Source organism: Pipistrellus hanaki, assembly GCF_964339955.1.
Source record: "Pipistrellus hanaki genome assembly, chromosome: 8".
In the NCBI taxonomy this organism is placed as follows: Eukaryota; Metazoa; Chordata; class Mammalia; order Chiroptera; family Vespertilionidae; genus Pipistrellus; species Pipistrellus hanaki.
The window spans coordinates 44,594,973-44,619,643 of NC_140510.1; the positions used below are offsets into that span (position 1 = coordinate 44,594,973).

At 42.7% G+C, this 24,671-nt stretch overlaps 1 protein-coding gene across 1 annotated transcript in view; it reads left to right on the forward strand.

Annotated features, from left to right (window-relative positions):
- The window catches only part of MYO3B (myosin IIIB), a gene marked incomplete at its 3' end in the record, with an annotated part of 334,099 nt that overhangs the window by 195,762 nt on the left and 113,666 nt on the right, over window positions 1–24,671 (forward strand). Inside the window, exons 23-27 of the mRNA XM_084892298.1 lie at window positions 1,888–1,965; window positions 5,245–5,450; window positions 18,133–18,244; window positions 19,161–19,323; window positions 20,548–20,628. Coding sequence (XP_084748424.1) covers window positions 1,888–1,965; window positions 5,245–5,450; window positions 18,133–18,244; window positions 19,161–19,323; window positions 20,548–20,628 — 640 coding nt within the window. The remainder of the gene's footprint in view (window positions 1–1,887; window positions 1,966–5,244; window positions 5,451–18,132; window positions 18,245–19,160; window positions 19,324–20,547; window positions 20,629–24,671) is intronic.

The following is a 24,671-nucleotide window of genomic DNA, read 5'->3' on the forward strand; positions in this document are numbered from 1 at the left end:
ATACAGATAATATTAGCATTTCCAGGTTGTATGTAACATAGAATAGATTTTTACTTACTTCCCAGAGTTACTCTGTATGTAAATATAAGGACAGAACTTAGTCACGCTGGGTGGTTAGACAGGGGAGCCCAGGAAATCTATACCTTTGGAAGTAAGAACTGTTGCTTCAGTCTATATTATTCCAATTTTCTGCAGGGGATAGTTCTGATATTGAAAACAATACGTATTATACCTTTTAAATTATGTTTCTGCAGAATTAATATATATCAAGAATTTTCTGATCACTAAGCTGTTAAATTCTCAAATGCCAAGGTCCATTGTGCATTTTGTGGGAGTGGTAACAGGTAAATTTTACTAATAAAAGAAATGTGTATGAGCTTTTTAGCTGCTCTTTCTGGGACTGTCACTGGCTGGCTGATTTGAATAAAAAGGGAGGGAAATGATGGAGGAAAAGCAAGTCTTTGGAGCAAGATGTGGTTCTTCAGAGAGAACCTCTGACTCCAAGGAAGTGGTGGGGACATTCCTAAAAGTGTGCCCCAAACCCCACTAGTTCTGAGCTCCGTCATCCATCCCAATGGAGGTGAGGTGGGGGAAGACGCCTTTGGGCAGATGGCTCTGGAGAAAGCACAGTGCCTCTGCAATGGGGTGGGTGTGTTGCATTTGCTTTTCCCTTTTTTACATCAGCGCAGCTTTCCTTCTTAACACAGAGCTTTTGTTTCCTCCTTTCTCATTAAAGAAAACAATTACAAGTGAAACCCAAGCAGTTATACCATTGCTTCAGCTGCGTACAAATAAACGGATGGTTTGGGGAATGCAGCCTAGCAAAAGAAAGCCACACTGCCCCCAACATCGTTTCACTTAGAGAGAGTCCCACGTTTCTGCTTGCTCACTACGTAGGCTGAGTTTTCTAGCTTTTAAAAACTTGGCTCCACATTGATTCCCTTTCTTAAATAAACCCGTGTGTCTTTATCCAATTAAAGCTCTTCCTCCATTGTGTGCACAGTCTCCTAAACACCTCTGGAGGTAAGCCTCGTTATTCTCCCTGCCCCTTGCACCCTGTTCCTTTAGCACCCACTTTTCACGTTTGTTGAGCAAGGCTATAGGGAAGTGGCTGCCAGGACCACAGTCTGCCGAGCAGAACACCCGTGCTGACAGTAGCATCTTCCTTTTGAACATTCCTCCTTCTCTTGCCACCTGTTCAGAGCAGATGGGGAGCCGCACGGTGGAGGCCAGCGCTGACATGCCACTCGGGTTCTCTGCAAACCGAAGAGCTTCGTGTGTGCAGGAGCAGAGCGCTTGCTGTTGAGCTATGACAATGAGACACAGGCTGCTTGCCTTTGATTCCTACAATTGTTTTTACTCATAAGTTCCTTCCAGTCAGCCCAGGCAGTTGGGACAAGTGATTGGGAACAGATGTATCCCAAGCTCTGGTCCACAGTGAGCATGTGGGAACTGTGGGAGGCAGGAGGGGGTGGCAGCATCAAGGTCTGACCGCAGGAAGGCCACTGGGGTTTGGGTCCATGTCTTTATAATCACTAGCTTCATGAGCCTATGCCAGTGTTCTTGTACAAAATAGTTTGTTCTCATGTGACAGTATTGGAGAACTTAGCAGGGGCCCAATGGGACATGGAGAAGTATAGACATACCACTGATTGGGATTATGCTTTAGTACGTTGCAGAGTGAGGTCATTGTCAAGCGAGTAGAACCATGCAAATTCTGTTTTTCTTTGATATGTCTTCAAAAATTCTCACCAAAGTGTGTACTATTGTGTTGTAAACATTAAGGCCTCTTAGATATTTGACCAAACAGCCTTTCAGATCTTGAAAAAGCCAGACAATAAATTATCTGTATCCTCAAACCACGTCTCTCTACTTATGGTGTTCTAGGTGGATACTCTGGAGGTAATACGGCATCCGGAAGAAACCACCAACATGAAGAGACAGACCGTGGCTTCTTACTTCCGGGTATGAGCTCTTCTTTTCATTTTTGTTATTTCTCACCTGAGAGTATTTTTTCCATTGATTTTTAGAGGATGTAGAAGGGAGGAGGGAGAGAGATAGAGAGAAACATCAATATAAGAGAAACACATCAATTGGTTCCCTCCCACAGGCCCTACCAGGGACCTGCAACCCAGGTAGATGCCCTTGACCAGAATTGAACTGTGACCCTTCATTGTATGGGCCAGTGCTCTAACCACTGAGCACACCAGCCAGGGCAGGAGGTCTTCTTGATCTGTATTCTGTCTACTAACAAAGAGGACTTGCCAATCCTTCCCTCAGAGACCCAGATCTGATAGAATCACTGAAAGAAGCCAAGTAAGAAAGGTGGGGGTGTGGAGAGAAAATAGCATAGCCAGAAACCTCTGGCTCTGAGTGCAGTGTTCCCTGATCACAGAACGATCAGACGAAACCCTAAGTGTCTACAGAGAGCTCTCTCAGCCACTGGCTCACAGCCCTGGGCGTTGGAAGTGCTGATTCTGTTAGCATGGGAGCTGCTGCTTGGCCTTAAAGCTACTGCAGTCAGCCGCTTTCCCAGCATATTTACTGAAAAGCGAAGTAGTTAATAACATTTCAGGAGGTGGTTTATCAAGTTTAGGTCCTGAGAGAATCTATCTTAGCCTTGACTTTATTTTCCTAAATTGAATTGTCCTATGGCAAGACCTGTTTGTGTGAACCCAATTATTCCCCATCTCTGCTGACCAATTCTTGATATTTCAATACTAAATTGACTCCTTTGAGTGGAAACATTGTCTATCGAAGGACTCTATTAAATGTTTATTATATAGGAAAGATAAGACATGGATACTCTTGTACCAGATTTGCACAGATTGGCTTATCTTTAAATTACAGGTTGGGTTGGAAGCCCTTAGAGATGGTGTCCCACTCGGAGCTCATGTCCAGCTAGCTTCATGGTGGAGATGCTGTAGGCCCAAGACAGAACTACTAATCTCAGGAACAAATGATAATGTTGTGGGGTGGGGATGGGAAGTCAGGTGGGGGCTGGGTCGGGGGCTGGAGTTGCCAGGCAGGCTGAAGGACAGGACCCTGGAGCCAGCACCATGGATAGCTGGCTTTATAGAAAGCTATCAGGTTCAAGAAGGATCTAAAGCCAATAGTCTAACCTAGCCAACTAAGCTTCAGAGGCAGCCTAGAAGTAGGCTCAGCGTATGAATTACAGGGGCCTTTTGAGTCCAGCACTTTTTCCGTGTAGTGATCCCTGCTACAGTTTCTCTGGCAGGAAGGCATTCAGCCCCTATTTCATCATTCATGTTTGTGCATTTCTAATTGCCACTTCTTTCTTTTTCTTTAATTTAAATTCTTTATTGTTTAAAGTATTACATATGTGTAGCCGAAACCGGTTTGGCTCAGTGAATAGAGTGTCAGCCTGCGGACTGAAAGGTCCTGGGTTCGATTCTGGTCAAGGGCATGTACCTTGGTTGCGGGCATATCCCCAGTAGGGGGTGTGCAAGAAGCAGCTGGTCGATGTTTCTCTCTCATCAGCATTTCTAACTCTCTATCCCTCTCAATTCCTCTTTATGTAAAGTCAATAAAAAATATTTAAAAATATATAAAAATAAAGTATTACATATATCTCCTTTTTGCCACTTATTTCTTATCTTGTCCCCTTTAGCAGCTATGTCCTCTTTGTGTCTTGTGTGTGTGTGTGTGTGTGTGTGTGTTTTGTGTGTGTATGATGGGACTTGGAGGCTCTGAGCAACTCTGTAAAGTCATTCCCAAGATCCTAAAAGTCCTTCTATCAGCAGAGAAGTCTCTAGCTTATAGTTTTCCAGAAATATACCCTGACAATTCATTTGGTGTCCTTAAAATACTGCTCCCCAAATGATAAATTCAGGAAATAAGGTGTATTGGCAAGCTAGGTAATACCATTTTGGACCAGTAAGAGGTGTGATTTTGCAGTAATGGGACTGATTTCCTGGGTGGCTTGTAATTGCTCCTTTAGGCATGTCCAAAAGAGGGGCTGCACAGGTGGATGCCCCTAAGGAACGCCTGAGACTCCCTTGCACAGCACCCTCCGCTTTCCCATGTGCTTTCTCTCTGCGCCAGCTACTCAGCGTATGTCAGTTGATCTTCATTATAATCTTTTTTCCCCTCCAGTTTTCTTGTTTACTTTGCCCTCTTTTTCTGGTTTCCTTTATCAGTGGTATCAATAGGATTTGCTTAGACTTTCTGGTGGTTCCCAAGTAGAATAACCCCTACCCTACAAGCTGGACGTTTTAAATTTCAGATATAGCTTCTGGAGTGTTACCTTGGAATACCAGACAGAAGCTAGTTCTGGAGATGGAGTTATAGGGTGACCTAAGTATGTTCTTAGGCAGCTAAGCCTCTGCCACATGGGGACGTTACTTGGCACTAGTGATGTTTAAAGAATACTGTGCAGCTATAACAAAGAAAGATCTCATACCCTTTGAGACAGCATGGAGGGACCTGGAGAGAATTATGCTAGTGAAATAAACCAGCCAGCCCTAGCCAGTTTGGCTCAGTGGATAGAGCGTCAGCTTGCAGACTCAAGGGTCCCAGGTTCAATTCCGGTCAAGGGCGTGTACCTTGGTTGCGGGCACATCCCCAGTAGGGGGTGTGCAGGAGGCAGCTGATTGATGTCTCTCTCTCATCGATGTTTCTAGCTCTCTATCCCTCTCCCTTCCTCTCTGTAAAAAAAATCAATAAAAATATATTTTAAAAAAAGAAAGAAAAAAGCCAGCCAGAGAAAGACAAGTGTCACATGATCTCACTTATATGTGGAATCTAATGAACAAAATAAAGTGACGAAGAAAATAGTTCCAGAGACATTGAAGTGTGCAATAGACTGACATATTTCAGGGGAGTGGGGGGGGGGGCGTCAAAGTGGGGAAGAGATTAATCAAAGAACTTATATGCATATATGCATAACCCATGGATATAGACAGTAGTGTGGTGAAGGCCTGGGGAGGGGGCAGAAGGTGGGTGGAGAGGGTTAGTGAGGGGGGAGGGGGGGCAGGGAGGGTGATAAAAGGAAACATCTCTAATGCTTTCAACAATAAAGATAAATTTAAAAAAATTTTAAAAGAATCTGCAAGCAGCTGTACGTACTCGTCAGAACTTATGTCATCACCTCTTATTATTGGTTTCTTGTTCAGCCTCAAAAAAAAGTCCATGAGTCATTTACAAGCCAATAAACTGCTCTAGAGGCCCCTGGCGTTCTCCGTTACATTGGGGTAACCTCACTCCATGTGCTTTTCCCGTCAGTACTCCCTGATGGACCTGCTCTCCAAGATGGTGGTGGGACAGCCCCACTTCGTGCGCTGCATTAAGCCCAACGATGACCGAGAGGCCCTGAAATTCTCCCAAGAGAGAGTGCTGGTGCAGCTCCGCTCCACGGGGATCCTAGAGACCGTCCGCATCCGCCAGCAGGGCTATTCCCACCGCATCCCCTTCGAAGAGTTTGTGAAAAGGTCAGCCTGGCATCTTGGGAAACACGTTAAATTCAGCTCTGCCGTGGCCATCCCTGTCCCCTGAGATCACTCCTCCTGCCCACTCGCCTCCGAACGTGTAATTGACTGGTTATCAGTTAGCCTTCACTTGCTTAAATGTTGCATTTTTACTGTGCTCCAACTAAATTGTAGTGATCTAGAGGACAGATTCAATTCCCTTCTGATCACATTGAGAATAGAAAAATGTCCATAGATATTTAGATGTTTTATATCCTTAGTATGATAGGATGAAAGTATCTCTCCATAAGTAGGTCAGGATTCTGGCAGATGTGAGTGCACCCAGGCACCTACTCCTCTCCCAGGCTGAAACGATGGCATGGCGTGATATGATGGCTAACATTTACCCAGCACCTAACATATTCTAAGTGTATAATATCATTTGATCCATGGGACAGCCCAGTAATCTAGACTCTGTTGTTGTAGACATAAGAAATGTCCAAACCCATAGATGTTAGGGGTTTACTTGGAAAGCAAGATCTCAGATGCTCTGGAGAAGGACAGTTTTGCAGTTCTTCTCATACACTGGAATTAAGAAAGATCACTATTACATGAAGGTACAGGAAAGCAAGGCCAGGAAATCTGTATGATTGGATTACAGAACAGTTGACAAGATTATGTGCTCTCTTGAGGGTGGTTATGCCTCAGAGGGGTCTGCAAAAGAGGAAACACTTCTGGCATTTCAAAGGTGTGTTAACCTAAGAACAACGGACAGGGCTTGCTTAAGGCAAAAAGAAAACACACACACACAAAAAAAAAAAACCCCACAAAAAACAATAACAACAACAACAACAACAACAACAAAAAACACACCCCACCTTTTTATAGGCCTGGGATATGACTGCCCACTCCTGACCCGTCCAGTTAGAAATTTATGATCAGATCATCTTTGAGGTTACTTTTGGTCATTGGTCTTGTCAGATTTATTATAGAACCCCTTTTTCATTCATGTTATTATCTCCATTTTATAGAAGAGAAAACGGAGTCACAGAAAGAAATCAGTGACTTTCGCCAGGTCCCAGGCTAGTACATAGTAGAGCCAGAATTTGAACCCAGGCTGTCTAACTTCAGCATCCACACTTTAATCTCCTCAGCCCAGTGTTTGCTAAAACAGATTTCTGTGGAGCTTTTTAAATCCAGAAATTGCTTTTATCTTGGAATGAATGAATTGCTCTTCTTTTCTGCACCACTGCTGTAGGGATACCTTATGGATGCATATGATTACAGTAGAATCTTCGCAAAACCTTCTGTGAAGAAATAAAGGACAACGATAACAAAAGAACTACCTCTGAAAAGCACTCTGTGTGAGGCTATCCAGAGACGAAAATTAAAATCTGTTGTAAAATCTGTCGCACCTCATCAGTCATCTTTACTTTCTTTTTACCTCCTTTTTGGAACTTATGCCCAAGGTAATTTTTCCAAAAGTTGCTCAAAGAATGAGGCCTAAAATGGTCTTTGCTTCATCAAATCTTCCAAACACCACTACATGCCATGGAGAAGACATGGCAAAAAAAGTTACTTGCAATGAAAGCTTTTGAATTAAAAAATAAGAATGCAGTGGCTTTTTTAAAAGAAGTGTCTTTGAGCCTCTTTTTTTCCTCTTAAATTTAGAGGTGGAACAAGAAAGAAAAAGATTATTTTAGCACATGAATGTTGCCAGTCAAGTATGTTTAGCCACTAAGTGTTGAATACATAAAAATGTTTAAGAATACAGGTCAAATGCTATACAAATCGGCACGTCTTTGTTCATAATCAGAAAGCCAGTAGGCAAGTATGAACAAGAGTTTCAAAAAGTCAGTAAATCTGAGGGTATCAAAGATTTCTGAGCCAGCAAGTTAATTGGTATTTTGATCCTTTTGAGCAATTTAACAACAAAATGGTTGAGTTAGCAGTTTTCTCCCTTGATGTTATTCAACAAATAGGTTCACCTCTTCTCTTCAGGAGTGCTGTTTTGTAAACTCTTAGCAGGAAATATGCAGACAAAACAAAGGCAGTGAATACAGCCATTCAAGGTTTATCAGGTAGAGGTAAATAAAAGATGAAGGCTTGTTTAATGTTACTTTTTATCTTTTTTTATTTTTTTACTTCCTGGCCTTCGGGACTGAAATCCTAATGTGCACATCTAAAAGGCAGTGTTTGGGGGTCGTGTTGTTGGGTTTCAGAATGAGGAAGGACTTCCCCATGTCACCCAACTCTGCAAATACTTCCTTCCCCCTTCATCCTTGAGTTTTCTGCAAAGTGACTTGGAAGTCCCCTCTGTACAGCATCCAGCATAGCCAGTGGTGAACCTGAGGGGTGGTGGTGAAGGATTAAAGAAAACAGACAAGAGAATATAGCTGGGGCTAGGTAGGACACTTTACTCAGAAGGAGAGACAGTGCCACAGCCTACAAGCCGAGTCTTTATTTTATAGCCAGATTCCAGGAGGCAAAGTAAGGGCATGGTCAAGATGTTTACAATGTTCTCACGGGTTTCCAAGCTACTCAATTACATCACTGCAGTTTAAGAATTAGTAAGTGCAGAAGTGCCTGCCTGAGCAGAAGCAGACAAGATATTGAGGACACTTTAATTCCATTACCATGGAAAGGTGTGTTTGCAGTTTTAAATGTGCAGCAAATTCTTTCAGCTCTTGCAAAGTGAACTAAATATCATTAGTTATCACTTTAAAAACTTCAGCTATGAGGACAGGGTTCCTGGCAATCCCTGACAGAGCCCCAAGGTTAGTACTGGCCCACAGAACAGGAGTTGAGAGAAAAATCAGTGTCACGGAAGAATCCAAATATCTGTGACGAGAAAGGCTGAAATCCAAATTTTAATTTCCAAAGAGAAAAGCTTCTACTTATTTCTCTGGGGAGCCAGCAGTTAATGATGAAATATAAAAAAATCCAGGAGCTACAGTGGCCATGCCATGTCTTGCCTCTCACAGGACATTCTTGAATTTATTTTCACCTATAGCAACACAGGTGAGAGCCTGCCATAAAATAGATCACAACGTGCCATTCAGATTAGCGAGTATATCTGTAGCAAGGTGAACAGGGTCCTTAGTTACCTGCAAATCTATTACGCAGCAGTGAGAGACACATTAAGAGATAATACTTAGGAAGGATAATGGACAGCCTCAACACTACAAGTAAGACATATTGCATGCTATGTGTACAGTCTCTGCATTTACCTTCCAGGGGCAGCAGTTGAGAGGTGGCATTCTCTGGGAGGGATCTCTAACAACAGCAGTCCTTATATACTGTCATTCCCACCCTTTTTTGTTAATTTAATTGAGAGAGTGAGTTGCTTACCCTTCCCTGTGTGTGTGTGTGTTGATGATTTTTATGTAGGTGAGTCCTTAGATGACTTTTTAAAAAAATACATTTTATTGATTTTTTTCAGAGAGGAAGAGAGAGGGATAGAGAGTTAGAAACATCAATGAGAGAGAATCATCGATCAGCTGCCTCTTGCACTGGGGATGTGCCCACAACCAAGGTACATGCCCTTGACAAGAATCAAACCTGGGACCTTTCAGTCTGCAGGCCGACGCTCTACCTCTGAGCCAAACCAGTTTCGGCTTAGATGACTTCTTTGCTCTCTTAATTCTTACATTGCCATTGTTATAGTCTTGATTAGTACAATAAACAAAAAATACTATAAGAGTGCCTTTTATAATACCATTTAAAGACTCTAAGCACTGGCCTAGTCCAACTTTCCCATTTCACAGATGAGGAGACTGAGGCCAGAGGGATGAAATAGCTCCCTTCAGGTGCCTCTTTAGCAGGTGGCAGTATCTGGTCTTTGCAGGTTGCTATAGCCTGAAGAGAATTTCTGTAACCACTTCCCTTCCTCCTTCGGGGGCAAGATGGCTTCAGGCTGGCCTTGCCTAAACTGAGGATCTTCCTAACTTGCCTATAGCTACAGATGTTTCAAAATCCCAAACCTCATTCTTTCAGGGTTCTGCCTTTTTCATGGAGCCCACATTGCTGACAGATGTCTTTTACCTCTTCAAATACCAGAAAAATCATTTCTGTAGTTGACAGCTATGCAAATTCAGCCTGAAATTTGAAGTGGTGATTCACAAAGTGATTTCAAGAGGTAATATTAGTCACTAAAAATCCTGAGTGCTGGTAGTAATAACAAGCCCAGGCTGTCTTTCCCGATTCCCTTAATGTCTGCATTGTGGGCACCCTCAAGACCTAATTCAATTATAAGGAAGAACCCATGTAGAAATAGAAACACAGGGAGCAATGGCCACATTATGGAAACAGTGCAAGAAGAAATAACAGTGGAAAAAAGGGAGAAAGACATTATGAAGGTGTTTGATAGTATCAATGCAGTTGGATTGGCCACCAGCTTATTCTATAAAAATCAATGGCTGGGGAAAAAAAAAACTCCATCCCTGCTGGGACAATCCTTAAAACAATTGTCAGTGGGACTAACTTATGTTATATAATGATAGCAATGAGACAGAGAAAAGAAAAAATGAAGAAAAAGGAGAAAAAGTAGGGAGAATGCAAGGATACTTCTGGTACAGAGATAGCAAATGAGTGCCACTTAACTCTCCAACCCCAACTGCAGATCTGGTCCTCAAAGATGCACATTATCTTCAGAGTCCAGATGTGGTTGTAAATTCCTCCCAACTCAGGACTCTAAAGAGCCACTGCCTAGTCCATCAGCTGACCTATACTGGCCATTTCTGTTATAGTATGCTCTATTATCTTTATAGTGAACTATAAAGATAATAGAGCATACTATAGGCCTGGTGTATGAAATTCGTGCTTGGGGGTGGGGGTGGGGGCTCAGCCTAGCCTGCACCCTCTCCATTCCAGGACCCCTCAGAGGATGTCTGACTGTGGGCCTAAACCAGCAGTTGAACATCCCTCTCATGATCCTGGACCACTGGCTCCTAATTGCTAACCTGCCTGCCTGCCTGATCACTCCTAACCACCTTTGCCTGCTGGTCTGATTGCCTCTAACTGCCTCTCCCCACCCCCACCCCAAGCCTGGTCACCCCCAACTGCCCCTCCTGCCGACCTGGTCGCCCCCAACTGTACCCCCTCCCGGTCCCCCTGTCAGTGTGGTCACCCCCAACTGCCCCTGCCAACCTGGTCACCCCATGCAGCCTGCTGTTCAGTTGTTTGGTTGTCCCTCACTAACCCCCCTGCCAGCCTTGTTGCCCAACAGCCTGTGTTTAGTCATCTATCCAGTTGTTTTGGCGGTGACATCCCCTGGCTTTTTATATATTAGGATATCAGCTCACCCATAAACATGTTGGTGTAGGGATGACTCAGAGGAAAGATTGTTAGCTACTTCTTCATATACATTTGGTTAGAGAAAAGAAAAATAGATTTTTGTCAAAGAAAGGAAGGGAAGAAGAGAGAGAGGCATTTATTGACCACTTACTTATTTATGGCAGGCTTCATGCTAGTGCTTTACAGTATCATCTCACTTAACAGTGGAAATGGCCCCAAATCAATGAAATCATTCCAGTTTAATACAGAAAGAAACTGGCTTAAAGTGACACAGATAGTTTGTAGTTGAGTCAGGATAGGAAATGAGTTTGATTCCAAAGCCCATCCCCAAAATATGTAAATGAGACAGTTAAACAAACCCAATATTAATTGAGAAATCAAGCTCTAGAATTCATTCAGAAAAAAATATACATTAATAATTTTGTCAATTGTAAAACAGAATAATCAGTTTAATGTTTAACTTTTTATTATCAATTAATTTGTGAGCACACTCAACCTCAATCTCTAATTTCCAGTGTTGTTTTTTTTTCTTTTTCTTTAGAAGGCCTCCTTAAAGTTTCTGAGCGAGCATCAGAATAAAAAATATTTATTAAGTGCCTATTGTATGTGCAGAGTGCTGTATGAGTAAAACTGAATTAGAAGGAATTTATGACCTCAGGACTTCCATTATTTAATATAGATTGTAATAAAAGATCAGAATTGGAAAAGAAAAAATATCATAATAATATATTGTGACTTCTTATTCCAATGCCCAAATTTAGAAGTCTTCCTAAGTATATAATGGCTTTTTAAATTTTTTATTTTTTGGTAACAGATGGTGGCCAGCTGTTCTGTCTTACCGAAGGCTAAACATGAAGGGGAAAAATTAAAATAAAGGGGCTTATGGTAAATCTGAGAATGAACTTAATAAACTAAATCTGGATTTTTATACACACTAAAGGGAAGTGGGCAATTGGGGGTAATTATCAAATTGTCCGAGGCAAAATAGCTTCGTTCCCTCTTTTATCTACATAGGAGAAAATTATTTATATGGGTTGAATTGTTCCGATAATGGTCCTAGGCATCTGAGTAGACAGTCTGGGTGGTCACTGATGTAGATTGAGGGTCCCTCAAGGGATATTTTAAACTAGAAAAGGATTAACACTTTGCCATATAACTGGGGGCGTTTCTACCTAGATGCAAGTGATATCAATCAAATTAGTAGCTACATGATTCTTTTACCAGGATCTGAGCCCATTGTAATTAAACTATAACAATTTACTTAATATTTGAAATTAATTTTTAATTAAAAAAATAATTATGAATACAATTTCCTCTAAAATTTATTTATTTATTTTTAAATCCTTAATTGAGGATATGTTCATTGGTTTGAGAAAGAGAGAAAGAGAAAAAGAGAGAGAAGGAAAGACAGAGTGAAAGAGAGAAAAAAAACACCAATTGCTTGTCTTCCATATATGCCCTGACTGGGAATCAAATTACAACTTTTGGGAACAACACTACAAACAGCTAAGCCACCTGCCTGGGGCTCCTCTAAAATTTCTGAATAATAAAGAGGTAATATGCAAATTAACCCTAATACCCTCACAAGATGACTGCCTACAACCAGGCCTGCAGGGGGTTTAGTGAGAGGTGACCAAGACTGAACAAGAAGGCTGCATGGGGTGACCAGGCTAGTGGGAGGGGGGGCGGGTGTGGTATGAGGGGTGACCAGGCCAGCATGGGGACAGTTAGGGGCAACCAAGTTAGGGGGGAGAGGGGAGGAGTACAGTTGGGGTGACCAGGCAGGCAGGCAGATGAACAATTAGGAGCCAGGGGTCCAGGATTGTGAGAGGGATTTCTGACTGTCAGTTTAGGCCTGATCCCCAGCAGTTGGACATCCTCTGAGGAGCCCTGGATTGGAGAGGTTACAGGCTGGACTGAGGGGACCCCTCTAACCCATGCATGAATTTTGTGCACCGGGCCTCTAATTACATATAAGACCAAAGTCTTTCTGCACTCCAATTTCATTTCCCAACATCTCCCATCATGGCCCCTCTCTAGAATAGCCACTGTTATTATTTTGGTAGTTTTACCCTTTCGGAATACACACAAACACACACACATACACATGCACACACGCACATGCACGCATGTGCATGCAAAAAAAAAATCTTGCTTTTTTTTTTTTTTCCTGAACTTGAATCATTTTGAACCATTTAGCAACTTGCTTTTCTATTTAACAATATGTAGTAGAGATAAATCCATAGCTCTAATACATTTCTTTTAACTCCCTCATTGAAATTGGTGATATTCACTTAGCCATTCCTCTACTGGCAGATATTGACAGTGTGTATATTTGTTTATCAATGCCCAGTAAACAAAATATTAAATGTGTTTGAGAATTTCTTAAGAGTAGATTTTGGGCAGTTGACCTTCCCCAAAGTAATGTGCTGCAGAAGGTCATTTGGACCTAACAAGGAGAAAAGATGATGCGAGACACGGGAGCTAGTTTCTTTCCCAGCTAGACTGTGTCACTATAACAGTAACTTCCCTTCCCTGGAATTCTTTCTCTCAATCAGTGGTTCTTCATGCACAAGAATCTCCTGGAGAGCTTGTTAAAACATAGATTTCTGATCACCACCCCCAGAGTTTCTGATTCAGCAGGGGTGTGTGTGTGTGTGTGTGTGTGTGCAAGTTTCAGGTGCTGTTGATACTGCCAATCAAGAGCCACAATTCCTGGTGTATGTTGAGGAGAAAAGACTGCGCAAAAGATCATTGTTGAGATTCTAAGAGCCCAAATCAGATTCCCTAGGGAAATTTTTTAAGTCTTCCAACTTATCCAAGTATAATGACATAAACCAAGACTCGTCAGAGTAACAGTATTTGGTTAATGAGAGAAATCAGTTTTAAAAATCACAGAAGCAATTGTTTAGGCCAAGGGACAAGTCAACATAGCATCATTGTTGGAAAGAATCTTAAAAGGTCATTCAGTTTAACTACCTAGCTAAAACTAGAATTGCTTCAACAATGTTCTTGACCTTGTCAATCCACTTACCATTGAACAGTCCCAGAATCTAGGAATTCACTCTTTGGCTCCTGAGGGAGGCAATTCCATATTTTTAGATGTTTAATCACAACCATGATCCTTTTAACCTTGACCCAAACCATCTTTCAGAAGCTCTTATGCATCCACCCCAGTTCTATCCTCTGGCTTTAAAAAATAAATTGTCTTTCTTTTCTACTTGATGGCAATCAATTATAGTGTTTCCCTAGGTCAATGGTTCTCAAACTCTATACCACATCCAAATCAGCACAGGAGCTTGTTAAAATATAGATTTCTACTTCTAATCACAGAGATTGTGATTCTGTGTTTAGGGTGTGGCCCAAGAATCCACATCTTTGATGAAATATTCAGGTGGATCTGATGTGGGTGGTCTGCACATGACAGTTTAAGAGACTAACAGGGTTCAGGACAAACCACCCCATATTATGACACCTGGACATATTGAGTATTTCAGCCTGAAGGAATTTGAGAAATGGCATGTGCAGGAAGGACTTTCTGACCTTCTGAAGCAGATCCTAAAATCCTTATGTGAGGGGCGGCCTCCCTCTACCTGGAGGAAAAACATCCTCTTCTCCAAAGAAAAGGGGACAGAGAGGAATCTGAGTGGACAAGTCTTGTAAGTTTCCCCAAGTTATCTATACTTAGCTCATACTTTTGTTTCATCAGATCTTTCCAGAACTCTACTCTTCATCAAGCCTAGCATGAAAACATTCAGGTTTAATTATTTCTTCTTCTGTTCATTTCCTTACAAAGACTCCAGTATTGAACAAATGTGTATGCTTTTTCCTATAAATCTGTCTTTGTCACGCTCTAATTCTCAGACCCAATCAGTGATTCTAAGAGACTCAAGGAAAACTTTTTCCTACCCTACTAGACTAAACTCTCTTTGTTTCCAAACTCAATGCACTCAGCATCTTCATCAGTTCCTCATATAACATGGCTTGAGTTCTGTTCTTTATCCTGGTTCCTAAAAGCTGTCTTCCAAAAGACACCCAAAAATATATTTATTACCTCCACCCACCCTGATTTATTATTATTATTATTACTAATTATTATTATTTTTTAGGGATTTAGGTCATTTTATTCTGAGGCTTATTTTTTCAGTTCTAAAATTCTCCTATTTTATTTTTTGTTTAAAGTATTACATATGTCTCCTTTTTCTCTGATTAAACCCCTTTCCCCTGCCACTCCTGAACCCCAGGACAAACTCCCACCACCCCAGTGCCCATGTCCATCTGATTTATTGTTTTTTATAGCACTTATTTCTACCCCAACCAGCCCTGGGGATTGAACCTGCAAACAAAGTACATGCCCTTGACCAGAATTGAACCCCCAACCCATCAATCCACAGGCTGACCCTCTAACCACTGAGCAAAATTGGCTAAGACTGCTCCTGAGTTTTTGACCCTCAGAAACTATAAAATGACAAATGTTGGAATTTTAAGCCATAAATTTTGGAGTAATTGTTATATAGCAATAGAAAATTAATATATCCTAGAACCTTATAGATCCTTCCAGTTTGTGGTTCTATAATTTAAATGCAGGAGGAAAGCATTTATATGTGTGTCCATAGATGGCTGAATGGATAAAGATTATGTGATATATCCATATCTATTTATATCTATGTATCTTATATCTATTAATATTTCTCAATTTCTCAGCAATAGAAAAGAAAGAAATTTTGCCATTTGTGACACCATGGCTGGACCCAGAGAGTATTATGCTAAGTGAAATAAGTCAGACAGAGAAAGATAATACCATATATTTCACTTACATGTGGAATCTAAAAACAAAACAAAAAACAAAAAAACCTACACACAAATCAATAGTAAACAAAACAAAACAGAAACAGACTTATAGACACAGAGAACAAACTGATGGTTGCCAAAGAGGAAGAGGTGGGAAAATAGAAAAGAAAAATAAATGCAGGAGGATGTATCTCTAGTTGTCTGTTGCTTTTACTAAAACTAAAAACTGCTTTGCCTGTTACACTTCCAAGCTCTTTCTTGAAGATTCTGCAACATACATTTTAAGCAGAAAACAAAATAATATTTTTAATAGAGATAGTTTAAAATTGGATATTTGCTATTTTGATAGCTTTTATGTTTTAATAAGATGGAACCTTGGGAAATGTAGCAGCTTCTATAGAGTTCTAAAGCAGGAAAGGTTCTCTTAGGTCTTGGGAGGACCATCAGGAGTTATGTGACATTGTACGCAACATGTTGTATTTAGAGCAGTTTTCTAAGAAAGAATGTATTTGACCAGGTTTTCCTTCTCCTCTTCCTCCAAAAGAGTTAAAAAGCATTTATCTGGATCCCATTCCCCTTGTGGGAATATGGGTACAGAGATGGAATTAACTTACCGACGGTTAGAAACAGAGGTCTTCTTAACTCAGAGCTCAGACTCGAATCTGCAAGGTGAATTTTACTCACAATGGGCAACTCAGGGTAAAACTGATCATTGCAATGCTTTGCAGCGCCCAAACCCAAGACAAACCTCTACACTTGTTATTTTGCTGTTATGCATATCTTCTGCTCATTTAATTCATCAAGCTGTTTCAGCAAAGGGGTGGAATTGACTCCCAAAAAGACAACCTTTGCCGACAGACCTTTTATCTTGATTCTTTTCAGTTTCATCCTTATAGTAAAGAGCACAAGAGCTCACTCAAGTGTTTTGTTTGCTTGTTTGTTTGTTTGTTTGTTTGTTTTACCAGGGTACCAGCTAGAATCCAAAAATAATCTGTGCGATTTTATCTGAAAATATGGAAGTTTATTAAAAGTAATTCAAGAAGATAAATGTGTTTTTGGTGATTGTTTGAGGAGACCATACATACACCACACCTTGAGACAGATGTGTGGCTCTGCAGACAGTCAGTAGGATTATAGGCTATGACCACTTTTGCTATTTGCTTCAGATGGACTTTTCACAGCATAGTCAAACTTTATACAGTGGTGTCGCCAAACTAAAGGGGTTTGTTCACCTGTGGGTGTCAAAGCCCAAGCAAATGTGAACTGGAGTTTGCTGCAAAAAAAGTAAAGGTTTATTTAAGGAAATGGCACCAAACCCAGAGTCACAGGTGAGCTAATACCGTAAGACCTGGCTCGCTGGTAGCTCCTAGGGGATGGGTTATAAAGCGGGGAGATCATTAATCTTAATGTCTAACCGGTCATGGTTAGGGTCATGGTCTCTATGGAATGGTCAGTGCTAGGACAGGGGGTAGTTGGTCATTGCATCTGGTCCTGATGTTAGCCATGGCATTACGCTCTCTGGTTTCACAAGGGTGTGATTGGGGGGCCATTCCCATTTTCTGGGTGCGGAGCTGAAATACAGCTGAGGCCTAGATGTTATCTTTAGTTTGACTGAAACTGTGTGACTGTGTTCAGCACACCTGGGACTTTGTTCCTAAGATTATTTGATGCTGACCAGAACCCCACTGTCTGAGGGGGGAGTGATTAAGGGAGTGGACATGCAAGGGAGGGAGGTGAGTGAGGCAAGGTCCTCATAGGTTGGGTAAGGCCCGTTTCAATCAAAGAAAATAAGTCAGAAAGGTCAGATTAAAGAAATGAAGTTTTAACATTGTTATAATAGGATTACAATTTTAAAAATTTTAGATGTTTTTTATTCAAAGGTTCTCAAGAGAAAAAACTAACCATCTGATCAGATGAACAGTTCAAAGATATCTTTTGATGTGTAGCAACAAGTACTAGGAAAGAAAACTAGAGCATAATTTTGGACCAAACATATAAATTACCACTGGCAACTTTGTGGCACTAATAAAACAAAATAAAAATTTAATTCTCTTGATCATATAGCTATCTCTATGAAAATCATTTTTTTCTGGCTGTACTAGGTCTTTCCTCATAAAAAATTTAATGACTGTTTACTATGTGTTTTTTACTGATTTTTTTTAAATATTCATTTTATCTGAAAATATGTTTTCCAACTCTTACCCAGATGAGTATGACACTTAGTTTGGGTATTTCAATCAGCAGATTTCTTCTCCTCTTACAAGTTATTTTTATAATAGTAATTCTAACATTTTATATAATGATTTTCACTGGAAGAGCTATCTAAATTTCAGCTTTCTATAAGGATTAATCCTTTGAATTTTCATGCAAAAGATGTCATATATGCATTCAATATGAATTACAAAGCAATATTAAAAGGGAAATGCACGTAGCAGGAAATATGAAAGTAGGTAAGAGCCAATAAGCATAAATTGTATATCTTTCACTATGTAGTACATTGTTATCAGTGCTCAAGAATTATTTACTATTAGAAAACGAAGCATGTCAACGGGCCCAGAGCAATTCCACTATACTAAGTGAAATGAAGACTAAAAGTACTTCTTCCTCTTTTATTTTGTAGGTATTATTACTTGGCATTCAGAGCACACCAAACGCCTCTCGCTAGCAAAGAGAGTTGTGTTGCTATCTTGGAAAAGTCCAGATTAGATCACTGGGTGCTGGGAAAAACAAAGGTAGTTCTTTCTTTATTGTTCACATTGTCACCTGTGATGCTATATTACATACCCTCGTCTCTTGTCAGTGATATGAATGGCTCTGTAAGTTGTGTAGCTTCGCAGATAAGGCCCCAACCTAACAATGATCTTAGCCGGTCTTGGGTCAAGAGTCCCAGGACCTCAAGGACCAAAGGAGGAGGGGGCTGCTGTTCGGCATGTAGTCTGAGAGCCACTTAGCGTTTCTAGAATGAGATCTTCAAGTTTATTTTAAATTGTCCCTTTTTTCCAATGCAACTTATTTCAGCACTGCATGCAAATACACCAATCGTATTAACGACAATAATGAGTATCTTTTTATAGTTTTGTTGATTTTTCATTAGACTCTTGTGTTATTTATTGCATACCCTAATTAACAGTCTCGTCATGTGTAGCTTCTCATTTGGGAGAACATCACATCACTGTGGGATTCCAGGTTTCTACGGTCCATTCTGAATTTGCCATGCAAAGCCAGTCTTAGCATAAGTGTTGATGGCAACACTCCTGCTCCTGGGCAGAAATTCAATCACTGGGGGTCATCTAGGGCCCTCTCCCTGGGAGCTTCTGTTGGCTTGGGTCAGTTCTGTTGGGTAGCACCTCCATTAGGGCTGTGGGGAAAGAAAGTAGAGATGGAGCTGAGAGAAGGGAATTCATGGGGGAAATGAGGCAGATTTAGAGAATAGTTGAGGTCTCCTAAAGCCCTATCTACATCGAATGTTTGTATCCATGATCACAGGTGGGCTCCGCCTTAGGAGTGGAATTGTATTTGCTTCCAGGAAGTTCATAACATTAGCATAAATCAAGTCACTGTAAACTTTATTTAGATAATGCTTTTAATATTTAAACGCTGAAATAGAGTGAATCCCTATATATTGCTAAAACTGATGTCTCCTTTCAGGTTTTCCTCAAATATTACCACGTTGAGCAGCTAAATTTGCTGCTACGAGAAGTCATAGGCAGAGTGGTTGTGCTGCAGGCATATGCCAAGGGGTGGCTTGGAGCCAGGAGATACAGAAAAGCCAGAGAGAAGAGAGAGAAGGGGGCCACCTCCATCCAGTCAGGTAAATGGTTCTGAATCGTGGCATTTCATGAAGCACCCGTTCTCAGCGGTTTCTTTTCTTCCTCCCTCCCTTCCTTCCCTTCTTTGTTCCCTTCCATCTTTCTTCTTTGCCTCAGCAAATCTTTACCCGGTGCATCCTACAGGCCAGGTCCTGTGCTAGCTGCTGGGGATACAGCAATAAAGAGCGCCATGGTCCCTGACCTCCAGACAACCAAACAAGCTGTCACAGCACACTATGACGAGTGGCAGGACAGAGGCACTATGAAGTGGACGGAGGTAAAATCCAAATCACACAAACATGGATCCCAGCTCCTGGGTGACTGACTTACTATACTTCAGGTCCATGAGCAGGTTTTCAGCGTCAGGATTTCTAATACCACTTCAGACGGCTTTTCTAGCCCAGACAGGGCTTGGAAACCAAGGGAACAGATCTCTAGGCCCATAACATGCCCAGCCCAGTCAGTGCTTCTTTGCATACATGTGTGTATTTATGTTACAACATTTGAATCCTGTGCTCTTGGTGAGGGTTGTGAAAGCCCATAGCAGATCATCTCCTTCGTGCTCTCATAATGCTCCCTCTGGACTTCCTGACCTCGCTCAGCAGCACGGAGAGCTGGCACAGTCTGGGGGGAAGAGGGGGGAGCAAAGAGGAGAGGCAGTTGTGCTCCTGGTGCGCGCCCGAAAACCCCAGGTCTCTGACTAAAGGACTCAACACAGCAGCGGTGAGTCCCTTCTCCTTCTCTGCATCCGTGGATCTTTACCCTCACCCCATGCCAGTGTGGTGCTGCGAATGATTCCCCTTGACTCTCCTCTTTATTATTCTCTCCTTCAACTTTCATGCTTATACCTCCCTTCAAACAGCAAAGATGGAACAGTTCACATGGTTCTGTTTCCCACTGCCAAAGCCTGAAGACAGCTTCCTCCCTGGGCTGGAAGGACAGGGGACCCCCTCACCCGGGATAGGGGTCCCTAGCCATGCATATGTGAAATCCAGAATGTTCTGGAAACTCTGCCTGAATGAAAATAACTCCTCCTCAGAAGCATCGTAGAGGCCAAGCTAAGAGTACAGAGAGGCCCCCCTTCCCCATCCCTCACGTAACTCTGCTGATTTTGTTCAGCGAGGGACGAGAAGAGGGGTCATAGATTGGAAGAAAACAGCTTATATCAATTCTCTGGCACGTTCTTAAATTAATGTCACTCCTAGCACATGGTTTTATATTTTTAGCCTGGAGAGGATATGATGCTCGGAGGAAATTTAAGAAAATAAGCAACAGAAGGAGTGAGTCTGCTATTCATATTGAAGCAGGTAATTAAAACATCATTTTCATAGCATCCACTTGGAAATACTCAGTGATTAAGTTCATATGAGTTTAGGAAAGCTGCAAGGTTAATAATTCAGGAGCACTGGAATAGGAGTCAAGAATTCTAGCGAGGGTTTTCTGTGCTGTGTCTGACACACCCCATGTGTGGCGATGATGAGAACAACCCTTAGAGAGCATTTGCTGTGTGCCACCCTTGGCTAAGGATGCTCTGAGCAGATATTCTTATCTTCACGATTTTGTAGAGGGGGCAGCCAAGGCCTAGAGAAGTGAAGTAACGTGTGTCCAGAGTCACACAGCTCATCAGTGGCAGAGCCAGCACCGGAGCACAGGCAGTTTGCATAGAGTTAACTTCATACACCCGCCAGCGGAACACGCCCCTTTCCCTCCTGAGGGTACATGGCCCTCATCTGTGAAATGGGAGCAATGGCTAAAAAGGCCAGGAAGGTGCCTTCCAACCTTGGAGTTCTCTGACTGCATGCCAGACCTGTCTCTCTGCATCACAAAGGCAGGAATAGCTCAAGGTTTCCCAGCAGACTGCGTTTTCTTCCCCCGGGTCGTTATGTGCTTACAGTGGTCTTCTGGATCCACAGGGTGAGCACGTGGTGGCTCTTGTGGCTCATCGTGGCCATGGCTACCTGAGCGCCTGAGCTCTGGTTCCTGGCTCATCAGTGCCCTCCTTGGCTCCAAGGTCACTCTGCTCTTTCCCAAGTGGCAGTATCCACAGTGGCTTCCGGGCTGGGTTTCCTCTGTCATTTGAAGTTGTATAAGCCTAATCCAGGAGCTGGAAAAAAAACAGGACCCAGCACACCAATAGCTCCCCAAACTCAAGACAGGGGGACAGAATATGAATGTGGCCAGTCCAGTGGGCTCAGCCGTGTGTGTGTGTGTGTGTGGGGGGGGGGGGGGGGGGGGGGAGGGGTAGGGTTCCAGTTAATGCCACGATTGAAGCAAACCTTTATATCAAATAGCCCACAACCTTCTCCAGGGGGTCCTTACCCAGAACCTGGATCCAGGAATACTCAGTCAGGCATCTTCATTCCAAACCAAAGTATTTTAGAGGAAAGGGTGTCATTTAAATGGGAATGTGTAACTTTTAACACCATCCCCTAGGATTTCTAGGCTCTGCAACTTCAAAGCCTCAGGAAGAGGGATGTGATTCTAGTTGCAATTTAAGAAAGACAATTCAAAGTGCATTTGTTCCCTACTTGCCTACCTCCCACCACACACACACACACACACAAGCATGCACACACACACACGGTCCCCCTTAAGTGAGGATACTGGGCTGACTTCTGATCTTGCAATTTGGCCCAAAGCCCAACATATGTTTTAAAATATAAACTTTGAGCTTATATATTGTTGATCCACTGAATCCAGTATGTAGGATCATAAATCACATGTTCCCTCTCTGAAGATCATGTTTGGAGGGCTCCCTGTGTTGGCGCCAAAGCGGTACCAGGTGTTAGGCCAGTGGAGTCAGCCTGGACCTTGGTTCAGCAACCTCAGTACTTGAGTTCTGGCTAAGAAAGAATTCAGAGTCAAGACTCAAAAGTTTATTTAGAAAGTCGCAGAGGTAAAAGTGACCCATAGAAAAAAAATGCACCCAGGAAACAAGTTACAGAGGCAAAAGGAGGCCTCTTGAAGCTTAGGAGAAAGAGAGAGGCGAGGAGAACATCCTGGGCAAAGGGGTGAGGAAGAGTGTGGGTGGGTTCATGGGAGGATCCTATTCACAGCGTTCCAGGTGCATCCCATCGCTCTCCATCCCACCGTGGAAAAATCCAGCCGTGTCTTCTGCAGGGCCGAGGCAAAGGCCAGCGCCCACAGTTTCTGCTTCAGGTCCTCGGGAGCCCACAGTTTCTGCTTCAGGTCCTCGGGAGCCCGCACAGTCTGTCTCAGGCCTCAGGTCACGTGATCCTGGGCAGGAGAGAACAGGAACCGACAGGGCAAGTGTGGGTCCCAAGCAAGAGAAAGAGCTTTGTTCTCCTGGGGTTTTAACCCGGAACTTTTTCAAACTAGCCAGGTAACTTTCCAAGTTTTCGTGGGCTTCTGATGGGTCCAATGACCTCTTTCCTAGTTAGACCAAAGGCCTCTAGAGTCAGGCACCTCTCTGTACTCCATTTTGAGTTTTCTGGGCATGTCCTTGTCTCCCCCTGCTTCCCTCTCCCACACAATTAGGTACCCCAGCAAGGGGGGGGGGGGGGGATATTAATCCCCTTGGAGGGACAATGCTGCAGATTCCCTGGGGTGTGAAGCTCTAGTTTCCTGGTGAAACAAACAGGCATTGTGCCCCATACCCTTTGCTTCCTTTCCCTCATTAATATCGAGATTATTATGGTAACACTTTCAGGTTCATTGTCTCTACTGATTGGCCAGTGCCAGGGCAGAGGGTCATTTGTCAATGCAGCTGATCTTTTTTTTTTCTTTTTTTTAAAAATATGTTTTTATTGATTTCACAGAGAGGAAGGGAGAGGGAAAGAGAGATAGAAACATCAGTGATGAGAGAGAATCATCCATTGGATGCCTCCTGCACGTACCCTACTGGGGACTGAGCCAACCATCCAAACATGTGCCCTGACCGGAAATCTAACCGTGATCTCTTGATTCATGGGTTGATACTCAACCACTGAGCCACAGTGGCTGGACAATGCAGCTGGTCCTGATGTCAGCCATGGAATCGCTTATCTGTTTTTGCTGCTTTCCTGGGCCTGGAGCTAAAACACAACTGAGGGAGCAGTGTGTGTTAGAAATGCTCTTAACTGATGTCGTGGGAATAAAACAGACGCTCGAAACTTCTACAGAAGAGTGCAGTGCCCCAGCAACAATATGGCAGGGAAGCACAAAGAAGGGGAAGTCCATTCTCCTTTTTATCCCTGACGTGTCTCTGCACCGAACCCTGATTGGCTTAGGAGTGTGGTTTCATAATCTGGCCTGAATGTTTAACCTGAGGAGGCGGAGCAACAAGGGTGGGGGCTGTTTCAAAAGTTTTGCCAGGAAATGGTGCAAAACTGTGTCTTTGTCTCCTACAGGAAGGAAGCCCAAGTGGTTCTGAGTATAAAATGAAAAGTTATAAAAAGGAAATGGAGTTAATATCTAAACTATAATTTTGATAGAAAAGACTTTCTAATTGTTACTTGTGCAAGGGCCCCCGTGGGAGTCACATGAGGCCACACTTGGGTCCCTTGTTCCTCCCCCAAGGGGGTCTATCTCATGACTAGCAACACGCCAAGGGAGGAAATGTCAGGGGAGGATCCAAACCGCATGACCAGCGATATGAAAGGTCAAGGGGTCTAAACCGCATGACCAGCCATATGCTGGGGAGGAAAGGTCCTCCGGGGGCGAGGTCCTTGTTTTCTCATCGTTGCCCCTTGCTAGGCACCCACCCAGGGCTTACCACCCTGGTGACCTCTGCACCTCGCCCATCGCCCTTGCTCTGCTCACATCTGCTAACTGCCTACCACACCTTTTTGCATTCTGTTATTGCCAAGTGAGCACTGCATGCAAAGTCAGGTCTCTCTGAACGTGGTATCAGCACAGTCATGATTACTTATTCCAGGGCAGCACCTGCAGGAGAGGTACCAGGGAAGGACAATTTTGTTTTGTGGAATCAGAGAGAACACATTTCTTTAAAGAGCTTCCCTTCTTTCCTCTCCTCCTCTTCCTCCTCCTCTCCTCCTCCTCCTTCTTCTTTTCTTTTTTTAGGTTTTGCAGACATCCCTCTTTCTCAACCTAGCAGCCAGTGTTCCCACTTATCAAGCAGCTTTGGGATTTTCCATGAATGTGGCCTGCAGGGCCTCAGACAGGCATGGAGACTCAAGGATGACACTGATCTCACCTCTTCCTCTTGGAAGTAGAGTGTGGCAGCCAGAGAGCCAACGCAAGCGCAGTCTCTTTGCCTTTCAGCCAACACCATGAGCAGGAATTGAGGTGGGAGCAGAAATTGTGTTAGCAGAAAAGATTTATGGGCAGGGTAATGACATTTGCTATTTTACTGGCAGTTAAGTTTTACTCGAGAAAATTTTCCTTATCT